The sequence below is a fragment of the Bos grunniens genome, chromosome 28 (genome assembly GCF_055505025.1).
Source record: "Bos grunniens cultivar Pamir isolate PY7600 chromosome 28, Bosgru_T2T1.0, whole genome shotgun sequence".
Lineage (NCBI taxonomy): Eukaryota > Metazoa > Chordata > Mammalia > Artiodactyla > Bovidae > Bos > Bos grunniens.
Genome location: NC_141192.1, coordinates 5,684,755 through 5,712,754, shown reverse-complemented (window position 1 = coordinate 5,712,754; position 28,000 = coordinate 5,684,755). Strand labels below are relative to the sequence as shown.

At 47.2% G+C, this 28,000-nt stretch overlaps 1 protein-coding gene across 7 annotated transcripts in view; it reads right to left on the bottom strand.

Moving 5' to 3' along the window:
- GRID1 (glutamate ionotropic receptor delta type subunit 1) overlaps positions 1-28,000 on the bottom strand; it is a 687,534-nt gene that overhangs the window by 47,067 nt on the left and 612,467 nt on the right. For all 7 annotated transcript variants that reach the window (XM_086381183.1, XM_086381179.1, XM_086381184.1 and 4 more), the window contains one exon: positions 1-196. In XM_086381183.1, the coding sequence (XP_086237309.1) occupies positions 1-196 (196 nt within the window). The remainder of the gene's footprint in view (positions 197-28,000) is intronic.

The following is a 28,000-nucleotide window of genomic DNA, read 5'->3' as shown; positions in this document are numbered from 1 at the left end:
CTTCCTGATGCCTTCCGAAGGACTGGACACACAGTTGTCAGCCCCTCCATTCTTGCTGATGGTCCGCCAGAGCTCAGCAAACGTGCTGTCTTGCTCCAGAGGGTTGGTGCCCTTGGCTCGGAAGTACTCGTACACAGCAGAATCCCGGACAGTGCCGTAGGACATCTCCACTTGCTTGGACAGGTCCTGGAACGTCCTAAAACACAACACGGATGTGAAACATGGGTATACAGGGCACCCTGTTGGGACCCACACGAGGCCCGCCTGAGGTGGGAGCCAGGTGCGGCCCACTGTCCACATCCCTCACTCCCAGACCCCAGTGGCATGAGGCCCACGGCCTGGAATGTGACTTGCCAGGATCCCATTCTATCCAAGTCACTTTTCTTCACTGTAGATTAATTCAGTAAGGCCATGAAATGCCTAAAACCAGGTGCTATGCTGAGCCACTGAGCCTAAGAGACAAAAGGATGAATAAGACATGAATCCTGTCCTTGAGGAGCTTAGAGTTTAACTATAGAAACACATAGGCAGACCATCATGACAGACGAGTGACGGTGTCACAGGAGGCTGTACCCTGAAGGGCTCCAGCTCAAATGCCCACAAAAGGAAAGAGAAACACCATGGCAAGACCCAAAACAGTGACTGGTCTCTGACACTCAGAGCTAGTGTATGGTGGGCACACACTCAGAGATTGTGCCCATGAAGAGGCATGTCTCCTCCGAAGCTTGCAGCTGTTCTGAAATTCCACCCAACTGTTGCCTTCCAAGCATCTACCCTCATTGCCAAATTCAGACTTAAATTGAAAAAAGTAGGGAAAACCAATAGACTATTCAAAGAAAGTAAAAGTGAAGTCCTTAGTCATGTCCGACTCTTTGTGACCTCATGGACTGTAACCTATCAGGCTCCTCCAACCATGGGATTTTCCAAGCAAGAATGCTGGAGTAGATTGCCATTTCCTTCTCCAGGGGATCTTCCTGACTCAGGGATCGAACACAGGTCTCCTGCACTGCAGGCATCTGAGCCACCAGGGAAGCCATTCAGGTATGACCTAAATCATATCCCTTATGATTATATAGTGGAACTGACAAATAGATTCAAGGGATTAGATCTGACAGAGGGAGTGCCTGAAGAACTATGGACAGAGGTCTGTGACATTGTACATGAGGCACTGATCAAGACCATCCTCAAGAAAAAGAAATGCAAAAAGGCAAAATGGTTGTCTGAGGAGGCCTTACCATAAGCTTTCATAAGAGATATGAAAAGAAGAGAAGCAAAAGGCAAATGAGGAAAGGAAAGATATACTCATTTGAATGCAGAGTTCCAAAGAATAGCAAAGAGAGATAAGAAAGCCTTCCTCAGTGATCAATGCAAAGAAATAGAGAAAAACAATAGAAAAGGAAAGACTAGCGATCTCTTCAAGAAAATTAGATATACAAAGGGAACTTTTCATGCAAAGATGGGCACAATAAAGAACAGAAATGGTATGGACCTAACAGAAGCAGAGATATTAAGAAGAGATGGCAAGAATACACAGAAGAACTATACAAAAAAGATCTTCATGACCCAGATAACCATAATGGTGTGATCACTCACCTAGGGCCAGACATCCTGGAATGCGAAGTCAAGTGGGCCTTAGGAAGCACACTATGAACAAACCTAGTGGAGGTGATGGAATTCCAGTTGAGCTATTTCAAATCCTAAAAGATGATGCTGTGAAAGTGCTGCACTCAGTATGCCAGCAAATGTGAAAAACTCAGCAGTGGCCACAGAACTAGAAATGGTCAGTTTTCATTCCAATCCCAAAGAAAGGCAATGCCAAAGAATATTCAAACTACCACACAATTGCACTCATCTCACATGGTAGCAAACTAATGCTCAAAATTCTCCAAGCAAGGACTTCAACAGTATGTCAACTGTGAACTTCCAGATGTTCAAGCTGGATTTAGAAAAGGCAGAGGAAACAGAGATCAAATTTCCAACATGTGTTGGATCATCAAGAAAGCAAGAGAGTCCCAGAAAAATGCCTACATCTGCTTTATTGACTATGCCAGAGCCTTTAACTGTGTGGATCACAACAAACTGTGGAAAATTCTTAAAGAGATGGGAATACCAGACCACCTGACCTGCCTCCTGAGAAATCTGTAATGCAGATCAAGAAGCAACAGTTAGAACTGGACATGGACCAACAGACTGGTTCAATTTTGGGAAAGGAGTATGTCAAGGCTATATATTGTCACCCTGCTTATTTAACTTACATGCAGAGTACATCATGAGAAATGCTGGCCTGGATGAAGCACAAGCTGGAATCAAGATTGCTGGGAGAAATATCAATGACCTCAGATATGCAGATGACACCACCCTTATGGCAGAAAGTGAAGAGGAATTAAAGAGCCTCTTGATGAAAGTGAAAGAGGAGAGTGAAAAAGTTGGCTTAAAGCTCCACATTCAGAAAACTAAGATCATGGTATCTGGTCCCATCACTTCATGGCAAATAGATGGGGAAACAGTGGAAACAGTGTCAGACTTTATTTTCTGGGCTCCAAAATCACTGCAGATGTTGACTGCAGCCATGAAATTAAAAGACGTTTACTCCTTGGAAGAAAAGTTATGATCAACCTAGACAGCATATTAAAAAGCAGAGACATTACTCTGCCAACAAAGGTCCATCTAGTCAAAGCTATGGATTTTCCAGTAGTCATGTATGGATGTGTGAGTTGGACTGTAAAGAAAGCTGAGCGCCAAAGAATTGATGGTTTTGAACTGTGGTGTTGGAGAAGACTCTTGAGAGTCCCTTGGACTCTAAGGATATCCAACTAGTCAATCCTAAAGGAAATCAGTCCTGAATATTCATTGGAATGACTGATGCTAAAGCTGAAACTCCAATACTTTGGCTACTTGGAACTGACTCACTGGAAAGACCCTGATGCTAGGAAAGATTGAAGGCGGGAGGAGAAGGGGACAACAGAGGATGAGGTGGTTCGATGGCATCTCTGACTCAATGGACATGAGTTTGAGTAAAGTGTGAGAGTTGGTGATGGACAGGGAAGCCTGGTGTGCTGCAGTCCATGGGGTCGCAAAGAGTTGGACACGACTGAGCAACTTAACTGAACTGAACTGAAGCATCTCCCCCTAATATGTTTTTGAATAAAGAAAGGAATTTGGGTTTGTATATGAGCTTTCTTGACTCTGGAGTGTTGATGGTTATTCAAATGGTGGTGAAGATAAACCAAAGCACCTCTGAGAGCCTCCGTCTGTTGTCCATGGAGGAAAAGCAAGCAGCTCAGGCCAGGTGCACGATGCAGGGAGCAGGTGGATCAGGAATGTCCATCAGCTCCAAGGAGCAGAAGACTGAGCTGCGTCTTCTTTGGAATAGGGAGCACGAGTCAGATCAGGGAGGACCAACTTGGCTTAAAGTTTTCATTTGACACAAGATGAGCAGTACCTGATTCAACGTGCTGATAGGATAGAATTCCAAAAATCATAAGGCTCACTGATGAGCCAGTCTCTCTCTTCAGGCTCCAACTGGATCCCTCTTTGCTTATTTATCTGTCTCTCCTTTTCATCAACCAGAATCATCATCCCCACCACTCACTGAGTCGCTGTTTCCACGAAAAGACCCAATCATTTCAACCTGATCCACACAACCCTCCTTCTTCTGAGCTCATCTTTGGTTATTGCATCTGCGTCCACATGACCCCAGAGCTAAGGTTAAAATGAGAGATTGCACAGGATCACCATTTGTGGCACCAGACCACAGAGCTCCCTCTGTCTGGAATCCCTTTATCTTGCTCATCCACCTGATACGCTTCTGCAAACCCCTTGAGGTTCCAGCAGCTGCCTTTCCCTATGGGAAAACATCAGCATCCCTCAGCTCCCTGGCCACCTCTATACCCTGTGTGGTTTCTATGGCAGTAAGAGCTCACCGTGACTACAGGAAAATCACAGCAGAGTGCGTAATGCACGGGCTCTGAGTCCAGTTACTTGCCTTGCCTCTCAGTCCCATCAGAACTAACACTGAGGGCCCTCTGTTAGTTAGCTGGCCTCTCTGAGCCTCAGTTTCCAAATCCTTAAATAAAAAACAAAACACAACACACACAAACACAGGATTAGAAGTAGAGCCCGTAGCAGAGGTTGCTGTGAAGATGAAATGAGGTGACGTGTGTTCAGTCCTTAGAGCAGGGACTGATGCAAACTCAGTGGCCGTCACCAGGAGCAGGTGTTCTGTGCTATTATTATAGGTCGGGGTCCTCAGTGTGTGTGTGTGTTCTGTCTCTCAGTCACGTCTGACACTCTGCAACCCTCTGAACTGTAGCCCACCAGGCTCCTCTGTCTGTGGGATTTTAAGAATACTGAAGTGGGTTGCCATTTCCTCCTCCGGAGGTTCTTCCTGACCCAGGGGTCGAACCTGTGTCTCCTGCATTGCAGGCGGATTCTTTACCTGCTGAGCCATTAGGGGTCCTCAGTAGATGGAGCCAAAGCAGCTCCGTATCTGCATCCTCAGCACCAGACCCAGGGCTGCAGCCAGCCTGTGCAGCCTGCACACAGAGGAGCCAGCAATGTAGCTAGCTTTCTCCCGTTCTGGAGATACCCTCCATGGAATTCCTTCAGGCCCTGCTGCATGGCCCAGAAACAGTTCTGTATTCGTTTCAATACATTACAGATGAAAGAAAACATAAAATAACAAATTCGAGGAAGAAATCTTTCTAATTATTGTTCATTATTTATATCTAATTGAAGCAAGATGTTCCTTTGCTTGAAGGGCCCCAAGGGTTGTAACTCTGTCGTAATTTGCCTGTAATGAAAGGAAGGGGGATCTTTTTTTTCCGCATTTTTTATTTTTCTCATGGTAATACAAACAAACACAAGTCTTTGATGAATGGGAAACATGAGGATGAATTACACAGTTGATTCTAAATACTGGAACTGCTCTAAATCACTGCAGTCTCCATGAGCCTAGAATGGGTGTGTAACTGCCAAGGAGTTCAGAAGTACCGTTTCATCCCCACATTTGAAATGGAGATTTCCTCTCTCCTCTTGGTATTTATTCATGACGGTGCCCCTGGTCAGAGGCTCAGGGAGCCGTTCTGGAATACAAGCAGGCAGCCCCAGTACTAAGGACTTCATGTCCATTTCTGTCCCTGTAGAGGTCATCGTTGTCATCCCCAAAATACAACTGCCATCTTTGCTGAACCAGACCCATGGCTTCCATCCCTCGCCACTCATAGCCATTAGTCTGTGTACAGGGATCCATTGCCCAGCTTTATGCATCTTTAATGAACATTCCCTCTTCCAAGGAAAATTTCCAAGCTCACTAACACATGGGAGGTACTACCATCATATTTCAGAGTGAATAAACCTATCTAAGGCTCTTTGCTGGAGAAGGCAATGGCACCCCACTCCAGTGCTCTTGCCTGGAAAATCCCATGGATGGAGGAGCCTGGTAGGCTGCAGTCCATGGGGTCGCCAAGAGTCAGACACGACTGAGCGACTTCACTTTCACTTTTCACTTTCATGCATTGGAGAAGGAAATGGCAGCCTACTCCAGTGTTCTTGCCTGGAGAATCCCAGGGACAGGGGAGCCTGGTGGGCTGCCAAATATGGGGTCACACAGAGTCAGACACAACTGAAGTGACTTAGCAGCAGCAGCAGCAGCAAGGCTCTGTGGAGGCTTGCAAGAGGGCCCAACTAATCATGGACCCAAAATGACAACACCCAGGGGCACTCACCCTCTTGTCCAAGGGCACAGCTTTGGAAGGGACATGGAAGGAAAGAACAAAGAAGAGCCAGCCAGCCGGGTCCAAGTCAACAGTCAGCAGAAGACAGATGTTCACATCCAATAGGACTCCCATCCAAACTAGCAAGGGAGGCTTAACCCGGAGAAGGCTCCAGGAGCAACACACTTAATCTAGCATGCTTCCCAAATTAGTCTCTTCAGCCACAACTGCTAGAAAGTGTCCAAGCACCCCCACCACAGAGAGATGAAGGAGATCTTCCTCTCACAGGTGGTGTCTCTCTAAACCCAAATCATGAATGAGGCAACTGGCTGAAGTCATTCAACCACATGCCCAATCCACAGTTAACTAGTTAGTGGGCATTTGGTAAAGCACAGAGGCAAGGGAGGTATGTGGGCATTTCGAGGGGTTCATAGTGATGGGGATGAGTGGTTAGAGAAGTAAACCAACAGTAACTAAACAATGTGAGAAGTACTAGGAGAAAGCTGCTGCATGAGGGGTCTTGGAAGCAAGTGGGGGGGCAGCACCTAGCTCATTGGCCAGAGCTAAAGGAAGGATTTCTAGAAGAGTAAGTCTGCCTGGGCAGGCACTGACTGACTAAGTGTCCCGTGGAGGCATGCACATTTAAGCAGCCAAGCCCCAGCTCTGTGCTTGGCTATTTGTCTCCTTACTTCACCTTTTTATTCATGCTGCTGCTGCTGCTAAGTCACTTTAGTCATGTCCGACTCTGTGTGACCCCATAGACAGCAGCCCACCAGCTCCCCTGTCCCTGGGATTCTCCAGGCAAGAACACTGGAGTGGGTTGCCATTTCCTTCTCCAACATGTGAAAGTGAAAAGAGAAAGTGAAGTCACTCAGTCGTGTCTGACTCTTGGCGACCCCATGGACTGAAGCCTACCAGGCTCCTCCATCCATGGGATTTTCCAGGCAAGAGTACTGGAGTGGGGTGCCATTGCCTTCTCCATTTTATTCATGATGAGGGTTATAATCTTCCCTTGGCAGAGCTTAGCCTGTCTTCCAGGCTTTCCATTGAGCCAATATCTTTTACCCTATTGAAGATCCCCCGGAGAAGGAAATGGCAACCCACTCCAGTATTCTTGCCTGGGAAATCCCATGGGCAGAAGAGCCTGGCAGGCTACATAGCCCATGGGGTTGCAAAGAATCAAGACAACCTAGCAACTGAACAACAACAAAACCTTATGGAAACTGGTGGGTGGGACCAATAGAGCTGTTGCTCTGTCCTGGACTGCCAGTGTGGGGGTCTTTAGCTGCGATCACAGCTGACTGAGCACATCAGACTGTCTTACAGAAGCACTCTATCAGCATCCCTTGCCTCTGAAAGCAGTTTCCTCCAATTGAACAGCACCTCCTGAAAGTCCCACATCGTCTCCTTCAGCCATGGCCAAGGACAGTCTACCCAGCCCAGCACCACCTCCCTCCCGCCCCTCACCCTTCTCATTAATCAATCTTACTATTTCCCAGATACATTTTCATTAACAAAGAGACAAATGTGTTTGCAGCATGAGAAAAATCAATAATACAGAATGCATAAATACAACTTTGCATGTTACAGAAATATTTACATTGGCAATGGAGATAAATACACTTGCAACAAAAAGAGAATCAATATACAGTATGTGTAGAACTGATTTCAACAACTATGAGGTTGCCATCATCACAGGCCTGATAAATCTCCTTAAGGAGAAGAGGAAGGGGACTTCCCTGGCAGTCCAGACTGCAGCAGGCACAGGTTCCATCCCTGGTAGGGAACTAAGATCCCGTATGCCACAATTCAGCCAAGAAGAAAAAGAGAGACAGAAAGAAAGAAAGAAAAGGAAGTAATGGAGTGACCCCAAAGTCACAGGAGGGTGGGGAGGCTCATTCTTGTAATCTGAAGCTGTCGTAACTACAGCCCACAGATGCCTCTACCATCATTTCAGCAGCCCTGCTTTTTGGCTCTCATTTCTGACTCTACAAAAGAGGACGCTGCACCAATCAGGTGGGAGTGCATGGTCAGGCTTCCATACCCAGCCTCCAGGACCTTGAGCAGGAGTGCTGCCCACTTCTCTGCCCTTCCTGAGTTTCTTCGCCAGGGCACCGCCATGCTTTGGGAGTCTCTGATCCTTCTCCTATGCAGAGATGCCCACTGAGGCTCTACCACATTTCCCATTCTCTCCACCCCAAACCTGGGTACTTCAAGGTGAACAGGAGTTCAGGTAAAGTGAAGACACTCCAAGATGCTTCTCGACCTTGGGCTCTGAAAGGCATCTCAAGGTCTTTAGTCTTTCTTTCATATAATGGGGGAAAAAATAACCTATTTCCTGAGCATATGCCTCTCTCAAGCACTGTTGCAGGTCTAAAGCTATGAGCGGCACAGAGTTCCCACTCTCACGAAGTCTGCATGGAGGAGCAGGGAGAGAGAGCAGCACACATATGAACAGCAAACACAACACCAACCATTATGAAATGCTGGGGTCAGCAAGCTGTCTGCGAAGGGACTCAGTGCATGTTCGCAGGCAATAAGGGCCACACACCACTCTGCTGCATATCCCTTGGTTTTGTGGGTTGTTTTTTTTTTTGGAACACTATAAAAAAATGTTTCAGAAAAAGGAAAACAATCTTAGCCTGCAGGCTGCAGGAAAATAGGCTGCCAGCCAGATGTGGCCCATGGGGGTGTAATCAGCCGACCCCCATTGTCATGTTTCCAGTGATGAAAAATGCTATGAAGAGTCATAAAGCAGAGTAAGGATCACAGAAAACGATGGAGGAAGTGATTATATGCAGCAGGCGGGTGCTGTTTTAGCCATCGGAGCTGACATCGAGGGCGCGTGTTCCTTTGTTACCTTTTCTTGGGCTGGTCTGGGAGGAGCTGTGAGGAGAGACCACTGAGGGCAGGGCTGAGACCGTGGAGAAGCTGTGCCTTCTGAAAAGCAGAGACCGGCAAGCTCGAAGCTTATCAGCATCTCTTCCCTGGAGACCAGGGATCCTCTGGGCCCCTCTGAGAGGCTGGAGCAGGCAATGCTGGCTATTGCATGGGGCTCCTTGGTGAAAGGCTATGGTCTGAGTGGCTGCAGATCGGTGCCCCAGTTCAGGAAACCGTCAGTTTAACACCAATGAGGACACGCAGTGACCCACCAGGACAGGAGCTGTGTGGCAGGAAAGGCATCCCTGCAGGACGCAGGGGCCCGGGAGAGGGTCTGGGAAGGGGAGGTGGGCATGGGCAAACCGGGCACTCAGCTGACGTGCGCTCACTCCCTCCTGCAATCTTCCTCCACATGCTCTGCTCTCTAATCCCATTTCTTTGATTACAATTGAAATTCAAAAATGCCTAAAACATACTAAGAAAAAAAAAAAAACACTTGATGCTTTTGCATACAGTATTTTTCCAGTCTTATCAAAAGTAACCATTAAAAATGGAAGTAAACATCAGGACGAAAATAGGAGGAATAGGCACTGAACTGTAGGGAGATTTCCGCTTTTTACAAATGTGTTTCTGTAAAGTTTGTATTTTTTTATGATGCAAAAACATAATAAACATGTGTGATCTGAATAATTTAACGGATCCTCCTGCTGCCAAGTGTCAGTTCTGAGGCTTGGAAATCTAGCTGTGTGCTCTCCTGTGTCCTCCACTCACTCTGCCAACTGCCCCCACAGCCAAGATCCACTTGGAAGAGAGGGGCCTCTCTCCTGCCCTTGAACACAGGCCCTGCAGTCTTTAGGGAGCAGGCTCCGAGGGGCTCTGGGAGTTGAATCTTCCATCCCCAGAGTAAGACCAACATGCCAGGATTAACCCCATGGGGTCTGAGCCATCCTGGGCATCCAGGGCCCATCAGAACCAAAGTGGGTTGGAGTTTCCCTTATTTGCACACCTTCTGTTTGGATTCTCCCAAGCCCAGGTTCCCTTGGCTGCTAAATCAGACCGGGGTGGCCAGACAAGAGTTTTTGAAAGAAGGATATATGCCTCATATGTGCTTCCCACATCTACAAGAAACACCCCAAATCCTCAGATACCCTGAAAGGTCACACTTGATCTGGACCCAAGAGCTCTGCTGTCACCACATGGGCTGCCCTGCCTTCCTGCCTTGGGGGTTCGCTCTGTGTGATACACTCTTCCTTCACATCTCTAATCAGCTCTTTCCCTCAGTGCTCTGGGAACATCAGACGTCACCTTCTTCATGAGACCTCTGCTGACAACGCTCTGTACAACTGTTGTTCAGTCACTCAATTGTGTCTGACTCTTTGTGACCCCATGGACTGCAGCACACCAGGCTTCCCTGTGCTTCACTATCTCCTGGAGTTTGCTCAAACTCACACTCATTGAGTCAATGATGCCATCCAACCAGTTCATCCCCTGTAGCCACCTTCTCCAAATATCACCCTCTTTAAATTATGTGATAAAAACAAAGAAATACACAGCAGGCTCTTTCATGGCCGTTCTCCCCCTAGAATGGAACTGTCCAGTTTATTGCGGTATCAACAGTGCCTACACCTGCACGGCCAATCTTCCTAGTTTGTACAGAACAGAGAGGTTTCCTGGATATAGGACTTTCAGTACTAAAACCAGGGAAGTTCTAGCCAAATTGTGGTAGTTTTCCCTGCCTCTACCTACAATAGTGCCTGGCATACAGTAGATGCTCCAATAAACATGGGCTATTATGTGCATGAATAATCCATTAATGAATTCGCCTTCTTCTCACTTTCCAATCACCTAGGTTGGATATTCTGTTGGAAAGGTCTTGGGTTATCTTTTGAGGATAAGCATGGGCCATTCACCTGCAGAGAAGTGAGCACAGCAATCGCCTGGGAGGACCGAAGAGAAGAACTGAAGCCCTAGGCTGGGGGGCACAGCACAGAGCTACAGAGTTAGAGCCAAACCAGGAACAAATCACCAAGAAGCCCAGGGATCAGCCCAGGCTGTCCACAGGCTTCCTTCTCGGGGTCTTGAAGCTTCAAGATCAAGTTTTCTTGTGGATCGGATGGAAATCAGCATTGGCTGAGAGTCTCCTCCGGGGTCTGCATCGCCAGCAGATGCTGTCTTCATCCCCAGCTCCCACATCCCTCCCGCTCGGCGGGATCCCCACCAGGCAGCAATTCCACCATGCCAAGAACATGGCTGGCTCCCAGCTCTCCACACCAGCAAATGTTTGCTGCCACAAATCAATACAAAAGTAAGATGCACCATTAAGCTTTAATATATCAGTGCTAGGGCTCTTAATCCATTATGAGGCTGTCATAAATGTGACTGAAATGCAAATCAGAGCAGCAGCCCTGCAGGACGGTGTGAAGGTGCCTTCACCACCTCTCGGCAAGCCTGTGTCCCCTGCGCTCCAGAGAAACAGCCTGAGTCTCCTCTCTCCCTGTTGCTTTTCATTTTCACCCTCCTCGCCTCCCTCTTCTTCTTTCCAAATGTCTGACTGAGCCCCTCTATTATGTCAGCTTCCCTGGCAGGCAGTCACTTGATATGCTAGAAGAAAGCTATAATAATGCTAACTTTGTGACACTGTACAGGAGACAGGGATCAAGACCATCCCCATGGAAAAGAAATGCAAAAAAGCAAAATGGCTGTCTGAGGAGGCCTTACAAATAGCTGTGAAAAGAAGAGAAGCGAAACGCAAAGGAGAAAAGGAAAGATATAAACATCTGAATGCAGAGTTCCAAAGAATAGCAAGAAGAGATAGGAAAGCCTTCTTCAGCGATCAATGCAAAGAAATAGAGGAAAACAACAGAATGGGAAAGACTAAGGATCTCTTCATGAAAATCAGAGATACCAAAGGAACATTTCATGCAAAGTTGGGCTTGATAAAGGACAGAAATGGTATCGACCTAACAGAAGCAGAAGCTATTAAGAAGAGATGGCAAGAATACACAGAAGAACTATACAAAAAAGATATTCATGACCCAGATAATCACGATGGTGTGATCACTCACCTAGAGCCAGACATCCTGGAATGGGAAGTCAAGTGGGCCTTAGAAAGCATCACTACAAACAAAGCTAGTGGAGGTGATGGAATTCCAGTTGAGCTCTTCCAAATCCTGAAAGATGATGCTGTGAAAGTGCTGCACTCAATATGCCAGCAAATTTGGAAAACTCAGCAGTGGCCACAGGACTGGAAAAGGTCAGTGTTCATTCCAATCCCAAAGAAAGGCAATGGCAAAGAATGCTCAAACTACCACACAATTGCACTCATCTCACATGCTAGTAAAGTAGTGCTCAAAATTCTCCAAGCCAGGCTTCAGCAATATGTGAACCGTGAACTTCCTGATGTTCAAGCTGGTTTTAGAAAAGGCAGAGGAACCAGAGATCAAATTGCCAACATCCGCTGGATCACGGAAAAAGCAACAGAGTTCCAGAAAAACATCTATTTCTGCTTTATTGACTATGCCAAAGCCTTTGACTGTGTGGATCACAATAAACTATGGAAAATTCTGAAAGACATGGGAATACCAGACCACCTGATCTGCCTCTTGAGAAATTTGTATGCAGGTCAGGAAGCAACAGTTAGATCTGGACATGGACCAACAGACTGGTTCCAAATAGGAAAAGGAGTACGTCAAGGCTGTATATTGTCACCCTGTTTATTTAACTTATATGCAGAGTACCTCATGAGAAACGCTGGACTGGAAGAAACACAAGCTGGAATCAAGATTGCCAGGAGAAATATTAATAACCTCAGGTATGCAGATTACACCACCCTTATGGCAGAAAGTTAAGAGGAACTCAAAAGCCTCTTGATGAAAGTGAAAGTGGAGAGTGAAAAAGTTGGCTTAAAGCTCAACATTCAGAAAACGAAGATCATGGCACCTGGTCCCATTACTTCATGGGAAATAGATGGGGAAACAGTGGAAACAGTATCAGATTTTATTTTTCTGGGCTCCAAAATCACTACAGATGGTGACTGCAGCCAAGAAATTAAAAGACGCTTACCCCTTGGAAGGAAAGTTATGACCAACCTAGATAGCATGTTCAAAAGCAGAGACATTACTTTGCCAACAAAGGTTCGTCTAGTCAAGGCTATCGTTTTTCCAGTGGTCATGTATGGATGTGAGAGTTGGACTGTGAAGAAGGCTGAGTGCCGGAGAATTGATGGTTTTGAACTGTGGTGTTGGAGAAGACTCTTGAGAGTCCCTTGGACTGCAAGGAGATCCAACCAGTCCATTCTGAAGGAGATCAGCCCTGGGATTTTTTTGGAAGGAATGATGCTAAAGCTGAAACTCCAGTACTTTGGCCACCTCATGCAAAGAGTTGACTCATTGGAAAAGACTCTGATGCTGGGAGGGATTGGGGGCAGGAGGAGAAGGGGACAACAGAGGATGAGATGGCTGGATGGCATCACTGACTCGATGGATGTGAGTATGGGTGAAATCCGGGAATTGGTGATGGACAGGGAGGCCTGGCGTGCTGCGATTCATGGGGTCGCAAAGAGTCGGACACGACTGAGCGACTGATCTGGTCTGATCTGATCAGACACTGAACTGAGACTTCATTGGCACTGCTTCATTTCACCTTGACCACAATTTCATAAAGTTATTATTATCCCTCCATTTTACAGATGAAGAAATCAAGGCTCAAGGAGATTAAGTAACAGAAGCGGCAAGGAGAAGAGGCATCTCCCCACTCAGGACTGGCTTGATCCCAAACCCAAACATTTGAATGCCATCCTATAGCAATGTTAGGAAGCCCATAGCTAAGTGGGGAGAATTAGCAAGTAAGCAGGTGATCAAAAATATCATGCAGGATATATTGCTGGAAATAAGCTCAGAGGCATTAGAACAGGGATGACTGTGACGCTGAAGCTATCCCAGCTTGGCAGAAGAGAGACTGAGGGTGGAGATAAGGATACAGGGTTAGGAGGAAAGGTGGGGGTTGACACTTAAAAAGCGGAAATTAACACAGAAAGGGACTAAAAGGTGAAAAGGTGATCATATTTCCAAACCATGGATGTCTTGAGAGACAACCTTCTGGGAACTACTAACGGTTTACTATAAGGGAGCAGAAATGATAAGTAATTAGGAAGCACTAAGGATAGGATTGAGGAAATAATTACTCATAAAATACTTATAAGCTAATATAATGGACTATGCCAAAGCCTTTGACTGTGTGGATCACAATAAACTATGGGAAATTCTTCAAGAGATGGGAATACCAGACCACCTGACCTGCCTCTTGAGAAACCTATATGCAGGTCAGGAAGCAACAGTTAGAACTGGACATGGAACAGCAGACTGGTTCCAAATAGGAAAAGGAGTACATCAAGGCTGTATATTGTCACCCTGCTTATTTAACTTATATGCAGAGTACATCATGAGAAACGCTGGGCTGGATGAAGGACAAGCTGGAATCAAGATTGCTGGGAGAAATATCAATAACCTCAGATATGCAGATGACACCACCCTTATGGCAGAAAGTGAAGAAGAACTAAAAAGCCTCTTGATGAAAGTGAAAGAGGAGAGTGAAAAAGTTGGCTTAAAGCTCAACATTCAGAAAACTAAGATCATAGCATCCGGTCCCATCACTTCATGGCAGATAGATGGGGAAACAGTGGCAGACTTTGTTTTTTGGGGCTCCAAAATCACTGCAGATGGTGACTACAGTCATGAAATTAAAAGAGGCTTACTCCTTGGAAGGAAAGTTATGACCAACCTAGACAGCATATTAAAAAGCAGAGACATTACTCTGCCAACAAAGGTCTATCTAGTCAAGGCTATGGTTTTTCCGTAGTCATGTATGGATGTGAGAGTTGGACTATAAAGAATGCTGAGCACTGAAGAATTGATGCTTTTGAACTGTGGTGTTGGAGAAGACTTTTGAGAGTCCCCTGGACAGCAAGGAGATCTAACCAGTCCATTCTAAAGGAGATCAGTCCTGAGTGTTCATTGGAAGGACTGATATTAAAGCTGAAACTCCAATACTTTGGCCACTTGATGTGAAGAGGTGACTTATTTGAAAAGACCCTGATGCTGGGAAAGATTGAAGGCAGGAAGAGAAGGGGACGACAGAGGATGAGATGGTTGGATGGCATAACTGACTCAATGGACACGAGTTTGGGCAAACTCTGGGAGCTGGTGATGGATACGGAGAAGGCAATGGCACCCCACTCCAGTACTCTTGCCTGGAAAATCCCATGGATGGAGGAGCCTGGTAGGCTGCAGTCCATGGGGTCGCTAAGAGTCGGACACGACTGAGTGACTTCACTTTCACTTTTCACTTTCATGCATTGGAGAAGGAAATGGCAACCCACTCCAGTGTTCTTGCCTGGAGAATCCCAGGGACGGGGGAGCCTGGTGGGCTGCCGTCTGTGGGGTCACACAGAGTCAGACAGGACTGAAGTGACTTAGCAGCAGCAGCAGGGAGGCCTGGTGTGCTGTGGTCTATGGGGTCGCAAAGAGTCAGACAGGATTGAGCAGCTGAACTGAACTGAATCTAATGGAATGCAAGTGCACAAATGCCAGTGTTCTCTGGACAATTATAGGGTCCGAGCACGTGTGAGATGAGCAGCTGGGCATGTCTGTATGTGGGCAGGGTGGAGGATACCGAAGAAAGCTGGCACACGTGTTTAGAAGGCAGGGCTGAGGGGCTGCAGTGAGGCCACGTGCTTGCACACAAGTGTGCACACATGTCTATGCATATGTGTTCAGGGCCTGGGAATGTGCACGCACGAGGCTTCCCTGATGGCTTAGTGGTAAAGAATCTGTCTCCCAATGCAGGAGATGCGGGTTCAATCCCTGGGTTGGGAATATCCCTTGGAGAAGGAAATAGCAACCCACTCCAGTATTCTTGCCTGGAAAATGACAGAGGAGCCTGATGGGTTACAGTCCCTGGAGTCTCAAAAGTCAAATGTGACCTAAAGACTAAACAACGACAGCAAACGTGCATGCATGCATGTACAAGGAAGACCCCCCAAGACAGAAAGAAGACAGGAAAGGGGGAGAAGGTATAGCTGGAGGGCTGGGGCACTCCGATTCAGAGATGCCACTTGCTATGACAAATGTTAAAACAGCAGTGGAATGGCAACCTCACAGGAGGAAGATCTGTATGACGAGGAAACTAACCAGAGCAGCTCTTGCAGGGATCACAGCACAGGAGACATCTTGCCCACTCGAGCACACTTACAGACCTGGGTGGTCAGCACGCCTCATGCAAGAAAATGGATACTCGGGCCCTTCCCACGTGGGAAAACCAGAGAGGAAACGCTAGCATATGTGAGTCTGCTATTGAACACAAACCCAGCTGTAATTAAACTCGAAGCTACAAGATGCTAGTCATTCTGCATCAGTTTGTAGAATAATCACTTTAACAAGGCTATGAACTCTGATGAAAAGGTTGAGGAAGGGAGCTGGGAGGACAAAGGAATTGCATGTTCTGATATTGATGAGGCTTGCTTGGTTCAGGGATGAATGAGCCTCCACATTGTGCCAAGTGCTGTGTGAGAGCTGACTCATTTCATCTTTGGAATCACCCATTGTGATAAGTTATTTGACCCCTTCCTAGATGAGGAAATGATGAGGTTTTTAGGGCTGACCCCATTCCAGGGCCAGGTTGAGCTTGCTGGTCTGTCTGATGCTGAGCTTCCCCAGGCCTGCAGCTCTGAGATGCCTGAGAGCTCCTCCCAAATCAGCTCCAACTGGAGATGATGTCCCTGCTGGGCACCATTCAGTTACAGCTGTTTTCTCCTGAACAAAAGGCTGCTCTAGCTCTATTAGCCATGCCAGGTGCCGGCCACACCACCCAGAAGACCCATGAGCCAAATGGCCTCGACCTGGCACTCTCTCTGGCTGGTGACAGACTGTCTGCTTCACTCCCCAGGTGGACACCATCGGAAGCCACCTGTGCCCGTTCAGAGGCACAGCGCCTACAGCTGCAGTACTGGAATGCTGGCAGAACTCCACCGTGGTCCAGCTTCTTGTTCTCTAAGATAATCATTCATCCCATTAACTTCTTAGGGTTCGGGCAAGATACTCAGGACAAATCTGCCAGTGTCCAACATGAGACTATGGGATGGGAGCAAAACACCCAGCTGGGGAACACTAGATAAAACACCAAGGAGAAATTCTGGAATTCTGTGGTTTCTACAGCCTGGTGGACAGAGAAGGATGCTGGCACTTAGGCAGGCATCCAAGTACATGCAACCTTTCCTGGTGCTATCTCCTCTTTTACTGGATCATAGTACTGGGTGGAAGTCATCTCAGTCCTCACTCTCAGGACCCTGAAAGGTGAACTAACTTTCCTAAGGATTAAGGACTCACACCAACTTACCCATGGTCACGGGCATCAGCACTAGAGCTAAGTATGTACATTTGTCTCTTCTGGCTGCAGTCTGCCTCTACTCCTTGCCTGATGCCTCCTGAGAAATGGGAGCAAATCAGGGAAGTGCCATGGGCCAGTTTGGTGCTATTATATAACCTGGGAGTCTGGGGCCGGGGTTCTGGGTCTTGCCCAGAGAACATGGAAGCTCCCTGCTCTGAGGAGGCACCCTTACTGCTGTGACATCACGGTGCAGCGGTCCAGGGCTTTAGTACGGTTGACAGACCGTGGTTGTATCACACTACCCTGCTAGCTCTGCGACCCTGGATAAGATGCTCAACTTCTCTGTGCACTGGTTTCCTCATCTATACAACAGAGGTACTCACAAGACTGAGTGGATTCAGGCAAAGCCCTGCGGAAGTGCTGACCCTGGGAGAAAAGCAATGCTTGCCTCAGTTACCCAATTGTTGCTGTTTAGTAACATGTCCAAAATGTCCAACATGTCTAAATCATGTCCAGCTCTTTTGCAACCCCATGGACTGTAGACCCTCTCTCCTGGACTATAGGTTCCTCTCTTCATGGGATTTTCCAGGCAAGCATACTGGAGTGGGCTGCCATTTCCTTCTCTAGGGAATCTTCCCAACCCAGGGATCGAACCTGCATCTGCTGTATTGGCGGGTGGATTCTTTACCACTGAGCCACCTGGGAAGCCCCAGTTACTCAATTATTCTATGTGAAATTAGGCTGTGTCATGGTTATAAAGTGTCATCCTCAGGACAGGTCCAGAAGTGGCTGGTTTAGCTAGCATGATGTTCACGTTGAATTTGAATGTTCTTTTTAAATTTTTAATTGCAGTATGATTGTTTTATAGAATTTTGTGGTTTTCTGTCATACATCAACAAGAATCAGCCATAGGCACACACATGTCCCCCGCTTCCCGCTCCTCCCTGTCCTTATTGGACACGTGACTTCTGGGTCATCACATGCTCCAGTGGTCTCCTTGCTCTTAGACCTGCCCAGACACTCTCTGCCTTGCTCTGTAAACAGCTATGATTGAAACCCCTGGACAAGATGATATCTTAGGTCTCCCCGACTCTGAGGTTTCATGAACCTGTGGCCTGGGCTGGAAGTCAAAACTTCACCTTACTTAGGATTCTCTCTTCTGACAAAGTAGCGGCACTGTGGACTGTTTTCTCTGAAACATGGGTATTTTGTCTGAAAACTGGATTCTCTTTTTGCAGTGTCTATAGGGACTCAGGACTACCACGGGGAGGATCCCACAAAGAAGAGGCTTCTAGCAATTAAAATCCAGTTTGACTGGATGCCAGAAGCTTTGCCCCTGTGGGAAGCCGGCAGCCACCTTCCCAGAAGCAGGGACCATGGGAGGTGGTCTCCAAGTCACACCAAGGCTGAGGCCAGAACCTACTCAATGGAGCAAAGCAAATTAACCACCTTCAATGTCATTCACTCAGGTCTCTGTGGGCTTCCCTGACTCTTAGCAGCATAATATTGTCCCCACGGTGCCTTGGGATAAAAGAAAATGCACAAAAACCAGCCACAAACCCAAAGGGAACCCAATTCCTTCTTCAGTGGAACAGGGAGAGTTGACGGTAAATTTTAGGAGGATGCTGGCTGTCATCATCAAGAGAAAAAGCATTTCATGGGAACCCTCAAAGGACTGTGTTGTTCAAAGCTGGGGTGCCCTGTGCCTGCCAGCCCTCCAGATTTCTATGTCTGCCAAAATCAAGGCTCTGTCTGAAATGTTTCCCTCTTGCCATGTTCAGAAGCTATCTACATTCACAGCTACCTCCTATGTCTCCTGGGAGTCAGACCCTAGAGTTCCAGGATCAGGCTGTACCTAGATCTCTAGGCCCAGATCACAAGAGTCACTCAGGAGACAGTGCATTTCCATTTGGTTGAGTGGATGAATGATGTCTATGCACACATCTCTGCTGCCACAACCATGCTTTTCTTGCCTTCTATTCCAGATACACTGATCAGGTAAACAAGAGGATTCTTGCACCTCTCTCTAAAGGCATTTCTGAAAACACCCTCCATGGATTTGATCATCCAGGCTGGAAGGAGCAAAGAGAGAAGGACTGAAAGGATACTGGCATGAGGGGAGGTAGGCAAGGGCTCGGATGCAAGGATGAGGGACTTCACAAGCCAAGCAATGGTGTGAAAAGACCAGTGATTGAGCAGAGGGAAAAGTTGGTCATCCTGCGGAGCCCCAGCTCTCTCCCAGCCCCACGCATTGCTGCCCATCACTTTCCCAGATCTCCTCCCTCCCCATACATCCAATGCCAGTCTCCTAAACTACGGGACCGGTCCCCCGAGAAAGAGGGGACATCTTCCTGTGCCCGAATGGAGCCCTGGGCAGCCCTGCTCTGTAGTCAGGCCTGGTGGGGAAACTAGGCTGACCAGACAGAGCTGGACCTTGCACTGTGGGCAGCCTGCTTCCTGCTATACCAGGTGACAAGCTTCTGAGCAGGAGGCTGTGATGAGTTCTGACCATGATGCTGTCTGGACAAAACTTCCTGGCTTCCCATTCTCCTCCAAACAAAGTGACCCCTTGTAAACATGACTCTATGCTTTGTGGGACCGTGCCCACCTAGTCCTCCAGCCACCATCCCTACATTTTATGTTCCCAAAGTGGGTTCTCAAGCCCACCTCACTTTCCTTCACTTCTAATCCTTCCTGTTTACCACATGGAACACTTCTCCTTCCGAAACACACAGGCACTTTCTCATATTCTGGGTCTTGGGTTATATATCACTACATCCAGGCTTCAGTCTAGGACATCCCCCCCACATCACAGGTTGAATGGTGCCCCCGCCCCCAAATAGATATTTCGGAGTCATAATTCCCAGTACCTCAGAATATGACCTTATGTGGAGACAGGGTCTTTGCAGCAGTAACCAAGTTAAATGAGGTCATTAGGGGGAGCCCCAATCCAATGGCTTCCTTGGTGGCTCAGTGGTAAAGAATCCATCTGCCAATACAAGAGATGCAGGTTCGACCCCTGGGTTGGGAAGATCCCCTGGAGAAGAAAATGGCAACCCACTCCAGTCTTCATGCCTGGAGAATCCCATGGACAGAGAAGCCTGGCAGACTACAGTCCATGGGGTCGCAAAGAGTCAGACCCGACTAACCTAACTCAACAACAACCTAGCTCAATATGACTGGTGTCCTTATAAAAAGGGGAAATTTGGACATAGAAAGTCACACACACGAGCGGAATGCCGTGTGGAAATGAAGCAGACATCAGAGTAGTGCATCTGCAAGCCAAGAAATGGCAAAGATTGCCAACAAACCTCCAGAACCAAGGAGAGACACATGAAACAGACTCCACACACGGCCCTCAGAAGGAGCCACTCCCACCATTGCCTTGATCTTGGACTTCCAGCCTCCAGAACTGTGAAGACAATAAGTCTCTGCTGTTTCAGCCACCCAGCTCATAGTACTTTGTTATGGCAGGCCCAAGAAACTAACAAACCTCCTCTCCATGTGCTCTGACAATCACCACCCTTCCTATCATAGCACCTGTCCCACACTCCTGAGTCACTGGTCTGCCTGCTCCTCTGAGTTTCCAACTTCCACTCCATGAAGGTGGAGACCATGTGTCTACCACTTAGATGTTTAATCTCTAGAGCTTAACACGATGCCAGGCATATAATAGGAATAAAAGAGCTCTTTGGTGCAGGAATTTATGAAACAACAAATGAGTGAGGAATGGAATGAATGAATGACTTAATAAGTGAGTGATTGAAGAAATGAGCGAACGAATGAAGAGGACGATCTCTGGTTATGGGCAACTCTTGCAAAATGGTGGTTGTGCCAGTTACGTGGAGATATTACTGCAGTACTGTTACTCCACCAACGCCCAGCCCAGTCTGGGTACCATACATGTGCAATGGCTGCCAGGTGGATGAATAAATGCATCAGTTAACCTATGAAGAGACTGGGGATTTCTCAAAATGTAGAAGGCAGTTTCTTCTGTGAGTTCATTCCTGGTGTCACATTCCTTGAGATGAACTTAACCACGTGGAATACTCCCTTGAATTTGACTTGACAGAGGTCAATTCTCAGTAAGGAGCTCCTAACAGGAAGACAAGAACCAGAGTCTGAGAGCCCACATGTAAAAGCCTCCAGCAAAAGGAATCACACTGTTTAAAGAACACCTACTACGTGTCAAGCACCTGTCAACTCCCCAGGAAACTCAAGACAATTAAATATGAACATCTCAATGTTCCTCTGAGGAAGCCAAGGCATATGAAATAAGGGATTTATCTGTGGTCTTGCAGCCAGCAGGGGTGTGAGTAAAGATTTCCTCCTAGAGGTATCTGCTGACTCCAAAATGTTCTTCCCTTGGAATCAAAGGATTACGTTGAGGCTGTTCTTAGACTCGGGCTTCCCAGGGGGCTCAGGGGTAAAGAATCCACCTGCCAGTGCAGGAGACCTGGGTTTGATCCCTGGGTCAGGAAGATCTCCTGGAGGAGTAAATGGAAACCCACTCCAGTATTCTTGCTGGGATAATCCCGTGGACAGAGGAGCCTGGCAGGTTATAGTCCACTGGGTCCCAAAGTGTCGGACACGACTGAGCATGCAGATGTAGACTCACAATCTATGTTTTCAGTTTTCAATGTCTTGTAATATCTGACTGTACTCATGTTTTATCATCCTCCATGGGTTGATGAATCATTTTCAAGTCCCAGCCAAACTTAACTGTGCCTGGGACCCAAGGGATGAGCTCAGTCTCTTTGCTTAGAACTGATCTTGAAGCTACAGCCTTGGGTATCTTGGAGATGGTGGTGGCAGAGATAATAGACTCTGAGGTTTCATTTCCCCAGAGGAAATGAAAATCAGGAGGGTACAACAGGTCCCCTCTCAACTTGAAGACTTTCACTTTTTTAGCATAAATATCTTTTTAAATGATGTACACCAGCAAAAAGCTTTGGCTTTGGTTCAAACAAGCTTACATTTGAATCCAGTCCCAGCTACCTACCTACCAGTTGTGTGGACTGGTTCTCTGCCTCAGTTTCCTCATCTGTAATAACAGTTCAACAGGGTAACAATTAAATGATAACATTTATGTAAAGCACTTAGGCAACTTCTAACACATACCTAGATTTTTTAACTCTTTCTCCAATAAATAATATGCATCAATGTTATCATTATAATTATTACTATAATTATTATTATTTGGTGTTGCTGTGCAAGTAATTTCCTTTACAGAGTAAGGGGAATGGGTGATTGATATTCAGGAGACTCCTCTCTTGGGCCCAAACACTCCAGTTTCCCTTTCACACAATCAAAGCCCTCAATGGGCTTCTCTTGTGGCTCAGCTGGTAAAGAATCTGCCTGCAATGCAGGAGACCTGGGTTTGATCCCTGGATTGGGAAGATCCCCTGGAGAAGGGAAAGGCTACCCACTCCAGTATTCTGGCCTGGAGAATCCCATGGACTGTATAGTCCTTGGGGTTGCAAAGAGTCGGACATGACTGAGCGACTTTCACTTCACAAGGCCCTCCAGCCCCAGGGTCACACCTGGGCTATAACCCAAGACATGCACTCACAGCCCTGGGCTCAGGATGAAGAACATCAAGAACATCAAGATACAGATCCAAAGGCCTCTAAAGAAAACTCCTGATCCACATTGCCACTTTCTCCCGCTTTTTCCCATGATCACAAAGGGTTAGCATGGTAATGAAAGCATGAGATCCTAGTTCTTATGATATTAATTAAAGTGAAAACTGCAGATGGTGTTTAATAACAATTTAGTCCCAGCAGGTTCCAGGCACTTTACCTAAATCAAACATATCATAAAGTTGGCATAAGAATCACAGAGCCTGGCCTTGCCACATCTGGCCAGGGACATGTCCTCACCTAGAATGAAAGTAACAAGCCATCTCTATTACTTATGCAGATGTGGCCTTAAATGGCTTGACAGTCAGATTCCACCCCACCACCTTCTGGAGCCAAAAATAAAGGAGTATTGATTGCAAAGATTAATAACGGAGCTCAAGAAGGAAAATGGTGCAAAACACCTTTTTCTCTCCCTTCGTGATATAAACGCCTGCCACCCCTGCAACCTAATTTTGTCACCCAGCACACGGGAGTGTATTAATTAAAGTGACACCAAGGACAGGAAAATCTGAGCTCTTGGGTGATGACTGGGAATACATAAATATGCATCTCCAGGCTGTCTCGAGAAGAGAGGCACGTTGCCAGGCAAGATCAGCATAATTCCACCAGGGGAGGGGGAGAGGAGTGCACACAGCTTACCCTGGAGGTCACGGCTATGGTTTTTGCAAATAGCTCCCCAAACCAGACAGAGAAACTAGACCAACAGCTAATAGCTGCTACCCCATCTCTTCTGTAGAAAACAGCTACTGCTGCTGCTGCTAAGTCGCTTCAGTCGTGTCTGACTCTGTGCGACCCCATAGACGGCAGCCCACCAGGCTCCCCCATCCCTGGGATTCTCCAGGCAAGAACACTGGAATGGGTTGCCATTGCCTTCTCCAAGGCAGGAAAGTGAAAAGTGAAAGTGAAGTCACTCAGTCGTGTCCAACTCTTTGTGACCCCATGGACTACAGCCTACCAAGCTCCTCCACCCATGGGATTTTCCAGGCAAGAGTACTGGAGTGGGTTGGCATTGCCTTCTCCATCTGTAGAAAACTAGGCCATCACTTTTGTAAACGTCCCCTGATATGGCCTGCGAATTTAGCTCAGACACTAAAGACTCTCCCTGCCAATGCAGGAGATCCAGGTTTGATCCCTGGATTGGGAAGATGTCCCGGATAAGGGAATGGCAACCCACTCCAATATTCTTGTCTGGAGAATTCCATGGACAGAGGAGCCTGGTGGGCTAAAAGTCAGTCCATGGGGCTGCAAGGAGTCAGTCATGACGGTGCGAATAATACACACCTGATATGGCCTGGAAGTAGCTCATATTTAATGGGAAAATTATGCACTCAATTTTCACAAATACTGACACAGAGTGGCATCATTCTGGATGAAGAAACTGAGGCTCAGGATGGCTAGTCTACGGCTCAGCAGAATTCAAGACCATGCTTGATTTAAATCACTGCCTTGCACTGTTTTGATCAAATGGGAGGCATCAGAGGCCAAGGAATAAAGAGAAGACTTTGTCCAGGGGACCAGTCCTGTGATAGCCCTTCTGACTGGACATCCCTCCAGGTCAGAGCTTCCTTCTGCAAGCCCATGGCCTGTGGCTGCCCCTCCCAACAGCAGAGGTTTCACTGAGACTTGGACTTCATAGCCAGGGAAGCTCTTCTCCCTAGAGAGCGGCTGGTACCAGCAACTCTCCACGGAGAAGAACTAGAGTTAGCTGGGGTTAACTTGTAAGGTATGAGATGAGACTGGTGGATGACGGTAGAGACTCCATGTTTATACTGCTTTATTTAGGTCAATTTCACTGTAGTCAGTAAACCAGTTTTAACAGCCAGTGGTGCTGTGTGTCCTGATTTCAGATGCTACAGGAGATGGGACTTACCTCATCCTGAGCTCCCTCACTGTCAGTACCTGTTGGCCATCTCCACTGGACATCCATGAGCATCTGAACCTTATCTGGTCTCACCTGCTCCTCCACTGCACACCTCATGTCAGGTCAGGCATCACCAGCCACCCAAGCCCTGAAGCCAGGACCTGAGCTGCCCTGCATCCTCATTTCAGCTTTTCTCCCATCTGTCATATCCCAACAGGCATGATCAAGTTGACCTCCTCAGTCTTTCTCAGACTCCCCTCCCCCTCCAACAGCACCGCTGCCCTAGTTCAGGAAAATATAGAGCATGTTCACTGGGCTGTAAGGAGAAGAGAACTAAGCAGAAGCGGAGAGGAGCAGACAGAATCAGCTTAGTTAGTCTCATTAAGAGCAGGAAAGCAGAGTGGATTCCACCCCAGCATCCTTCTGTGACCCCCATGTCACAGGGGTAGGAATTCTGACATGTAACACTTCTTCTTTAATCAAAGTCTTGTATTATATATCTTGTATTAGCTTGCTTCTTCCCCTAATAAGCTGTTATTTTTTTAAAAAGGAAGAAAAGCAAATAAGAGGAGATTATTTGTGAGCGGTTACTATGTATAGAGTACCGCTGTGAGTATCTGCAGAATGACTCTTTCAGGTAGGGCCTATTATAGTCTCAATCTACCGTTACTTAAGTCACCCAAAGTCATTCCTCCATTAAATATTTGGTCCCCAGTGTGAGTTCAAGCAATCTGGCTCCCTAGCCTGCATCCCTTCCAGGCTTTGAGTGCCATGAAAACATTTCACAGGTCAGCCTTATTCCCCAGTAGGTCCTAGAACTGAGTACAGTGCCTGGAGCATAGAGGTGGTCAATAAAGATTTGGTGAGTGGATGAGTCCAGATGGTCCTGTGGCGGTGTGTGTCATCACTGTAAGCCCTGACAATGGTTCCAAAACACTCTGCTCCTGACTCCACTCTCTGATGTGGCTTCCCTGTCCTGCAGGAAATGGCACCTCCTCCTTCCCCACCTCTCCCTCCACGCAGGCTGAACCAGCGCTCCCCCTGGGAGGGCACTCCCCACCCCCAGAGTCCCCTAAGCAACAGGCAAGGGCCATCGCTCCAGAAATCACACACATCTCACCAGCCACGTTCCCCACCCATCCCCGCCATGTTCAGTGGAAAAGCCTGTGCCAACCTGCTGTGCGCTTTGACCATCATTATTATGATATAAAGCACATTAGCCACATGAGGGCATCAAGCACATGCACACATCCCACAGCTTGTCAGACATGGGAGTCAGGAATGTTCTGACTAAGAAGCACCAAGAGGAATCCTCAAGAGAGAAACGCACCACCAGCCCTGTCCTTCTCCGCCAAAAGCAGAGAGGGGAGTAGGAGAGAGCACTACACACAGAGATCAGGTTCCCTGCCGGGCATGCGCAGCGGGCTGTATGGCTCTGGGGTGTGTGTGTGTGTGTGTGTGTGTGTCTGTGTGTCTGTGTGTCTGTGTGTGTCTACCTGTGTGGCCACCTCTGGGTGTGTGTGTGTGAGCTGATGTGCATCCTCCAGGCATAAAGCTCTGCAGTGGATGGAAGAAGTGTCTGTTCTTGACCCTAGTCTGAAGCCTGCTTTGCTTAGTGGGCTGGGCCAAGAGAAGCCACTTCCGAGATCCCCTACAGAAACTTCTGTGTCAGACCAGGCTTAGGGCTAAGTTGTTGATAAGCCTGCAGACTCTTGGAGTGGGAAGAAACTTCAGAAATCTTGTGAAATTCCCCTATTTTATAACTAAAGTGAGGTGCAGGAAGGACACTTTCCCAAGGACACACAGCTGTTAAGTTGGCCAGGACCCCCAGAACCCTACTCATAGACTCTGCACAGCACCTGCGGGGCTGCCACGGAAACTGCTGTTGCTTAAAGGCAGACTTTGCCCCATGTTTCAGTAGTGGAGTAGGATAAGGCTCCTAAAGAAAGGCCGCCCAGATTCACACTCAATGCGGCACATTCGGGTCTCACTGGTCAGTGTCTTGTCAAGTGCTCAGGACTCTTCTTGAGAATACAGAAGCCGAGTCATGACAATGGAGCGTGGTCCAAGGGGTTCAGGGCTCGAGAGGCCAGAAGGAAAAGAGATGACCCCGAGTACACATGGATAGCCACTGTGGATCTGCACGGATGAAGCTGGGTGTCTGGAGAGCACCATCCAAGGTAGGAAACCTCTTGATTACGCCCAGAAAATGACACACGCTTAATCGCAGGATTCTCCACTCCAGCCCAAGCTTGCATGTGACCCTGGCCAGCTCAGCTTGTTGTCCCTGGTCAGTGGTATTCCATGGCCATGACCCGAAGCCAGGGCATTGTCTTCTCCTATGGTTTTAGGCGGGGCTGTGGGGTGAAGTGAAGGATGGGATGAAGTACAAGTGGAGGATGATGGGAGATCTATTGACTGTGCTATGCACTATGCAGAGCCCTTTGCTGATGGAATCTCTTTTCACAATCACAGCACTTTTGGGAAGTCACTGCTGTCTCATGGAGGAGGGAACTGGGGTTCTGAGAAGACTCCCAGTGCTTCTCCTGGGGACATGAGGAAAGGCTTGAAAGGCAAATGATTCCCAATATGGACAAGTTGGTTGTGGAACATAAAAAGCAAAACACATCCACAGACAACAATGCTCACACTTTTCTAAGCCTCCAGCTTCACCCTGCATACCCCTAACCCTCTGGTATGGCTCCTGACCCAGGTTTCTTCCTGCATTTCCAATGTGACCACCTAGCCTTACACCTCATGGCATCCTACCTCAGTCCTCTTGGTAGGTCCTGAGGACCCTGGTAGATCCATGAATCCAGTTTTGATTCATGCTTAGATCAAGTTGCCTGAGGTAGGACTGCAGTCTCCCCCTCCTAGAACATAGTCTGCGGTGTTTCAGCTTACACCAAGAGACACCGGCAAAATTGTGTCATAAAAAATAGATTATGTTTCCTGTAAAAATGTGATGAAATATTTTTATCAAGTTAGCTTATCGAATTCTCTTTCTCATCTTCTTTTAGGAAATAAATATTTTTTACTTTTAAAAAAAAAACAAAATTCATTAGTAGAAAACATTGGGGAAATGTTGAACATTGCGGCTCTCTCCTGGAGATTTATGAAGCATGATAACACAGTAAAGACTCTGAGAAGTCCTCTAAAAGAAAACTTTTAACTTTATTTAGCCCAGATTGTTCTATCTTAGGAGAATAGAATTACTGTGAATTCACTTTTGGAAATGTTGGTGTATAGACTGTCCAAGGGCCTGAAGGCTCTAGAATGGGCATCAAACACTGAGTCAGCATTGAGTCTTGGATCAGAAACAGGGCATTCGGGACTGTTTTCCTCCTTTACAAGCCCTTGTATTTCTATCTTGAATAATTTACTGAAGGAACTCTGCTCCTCAAGAAAGAGAACCTACTAAGGATGACACCTCCAAAAAAGAGCTAAAAACAATATCCGAAGTTTAAAAGGAGAGCGAGGCACAAAATAACATAAAGGTGCAGTCTTTGGGGCCTAAGGAC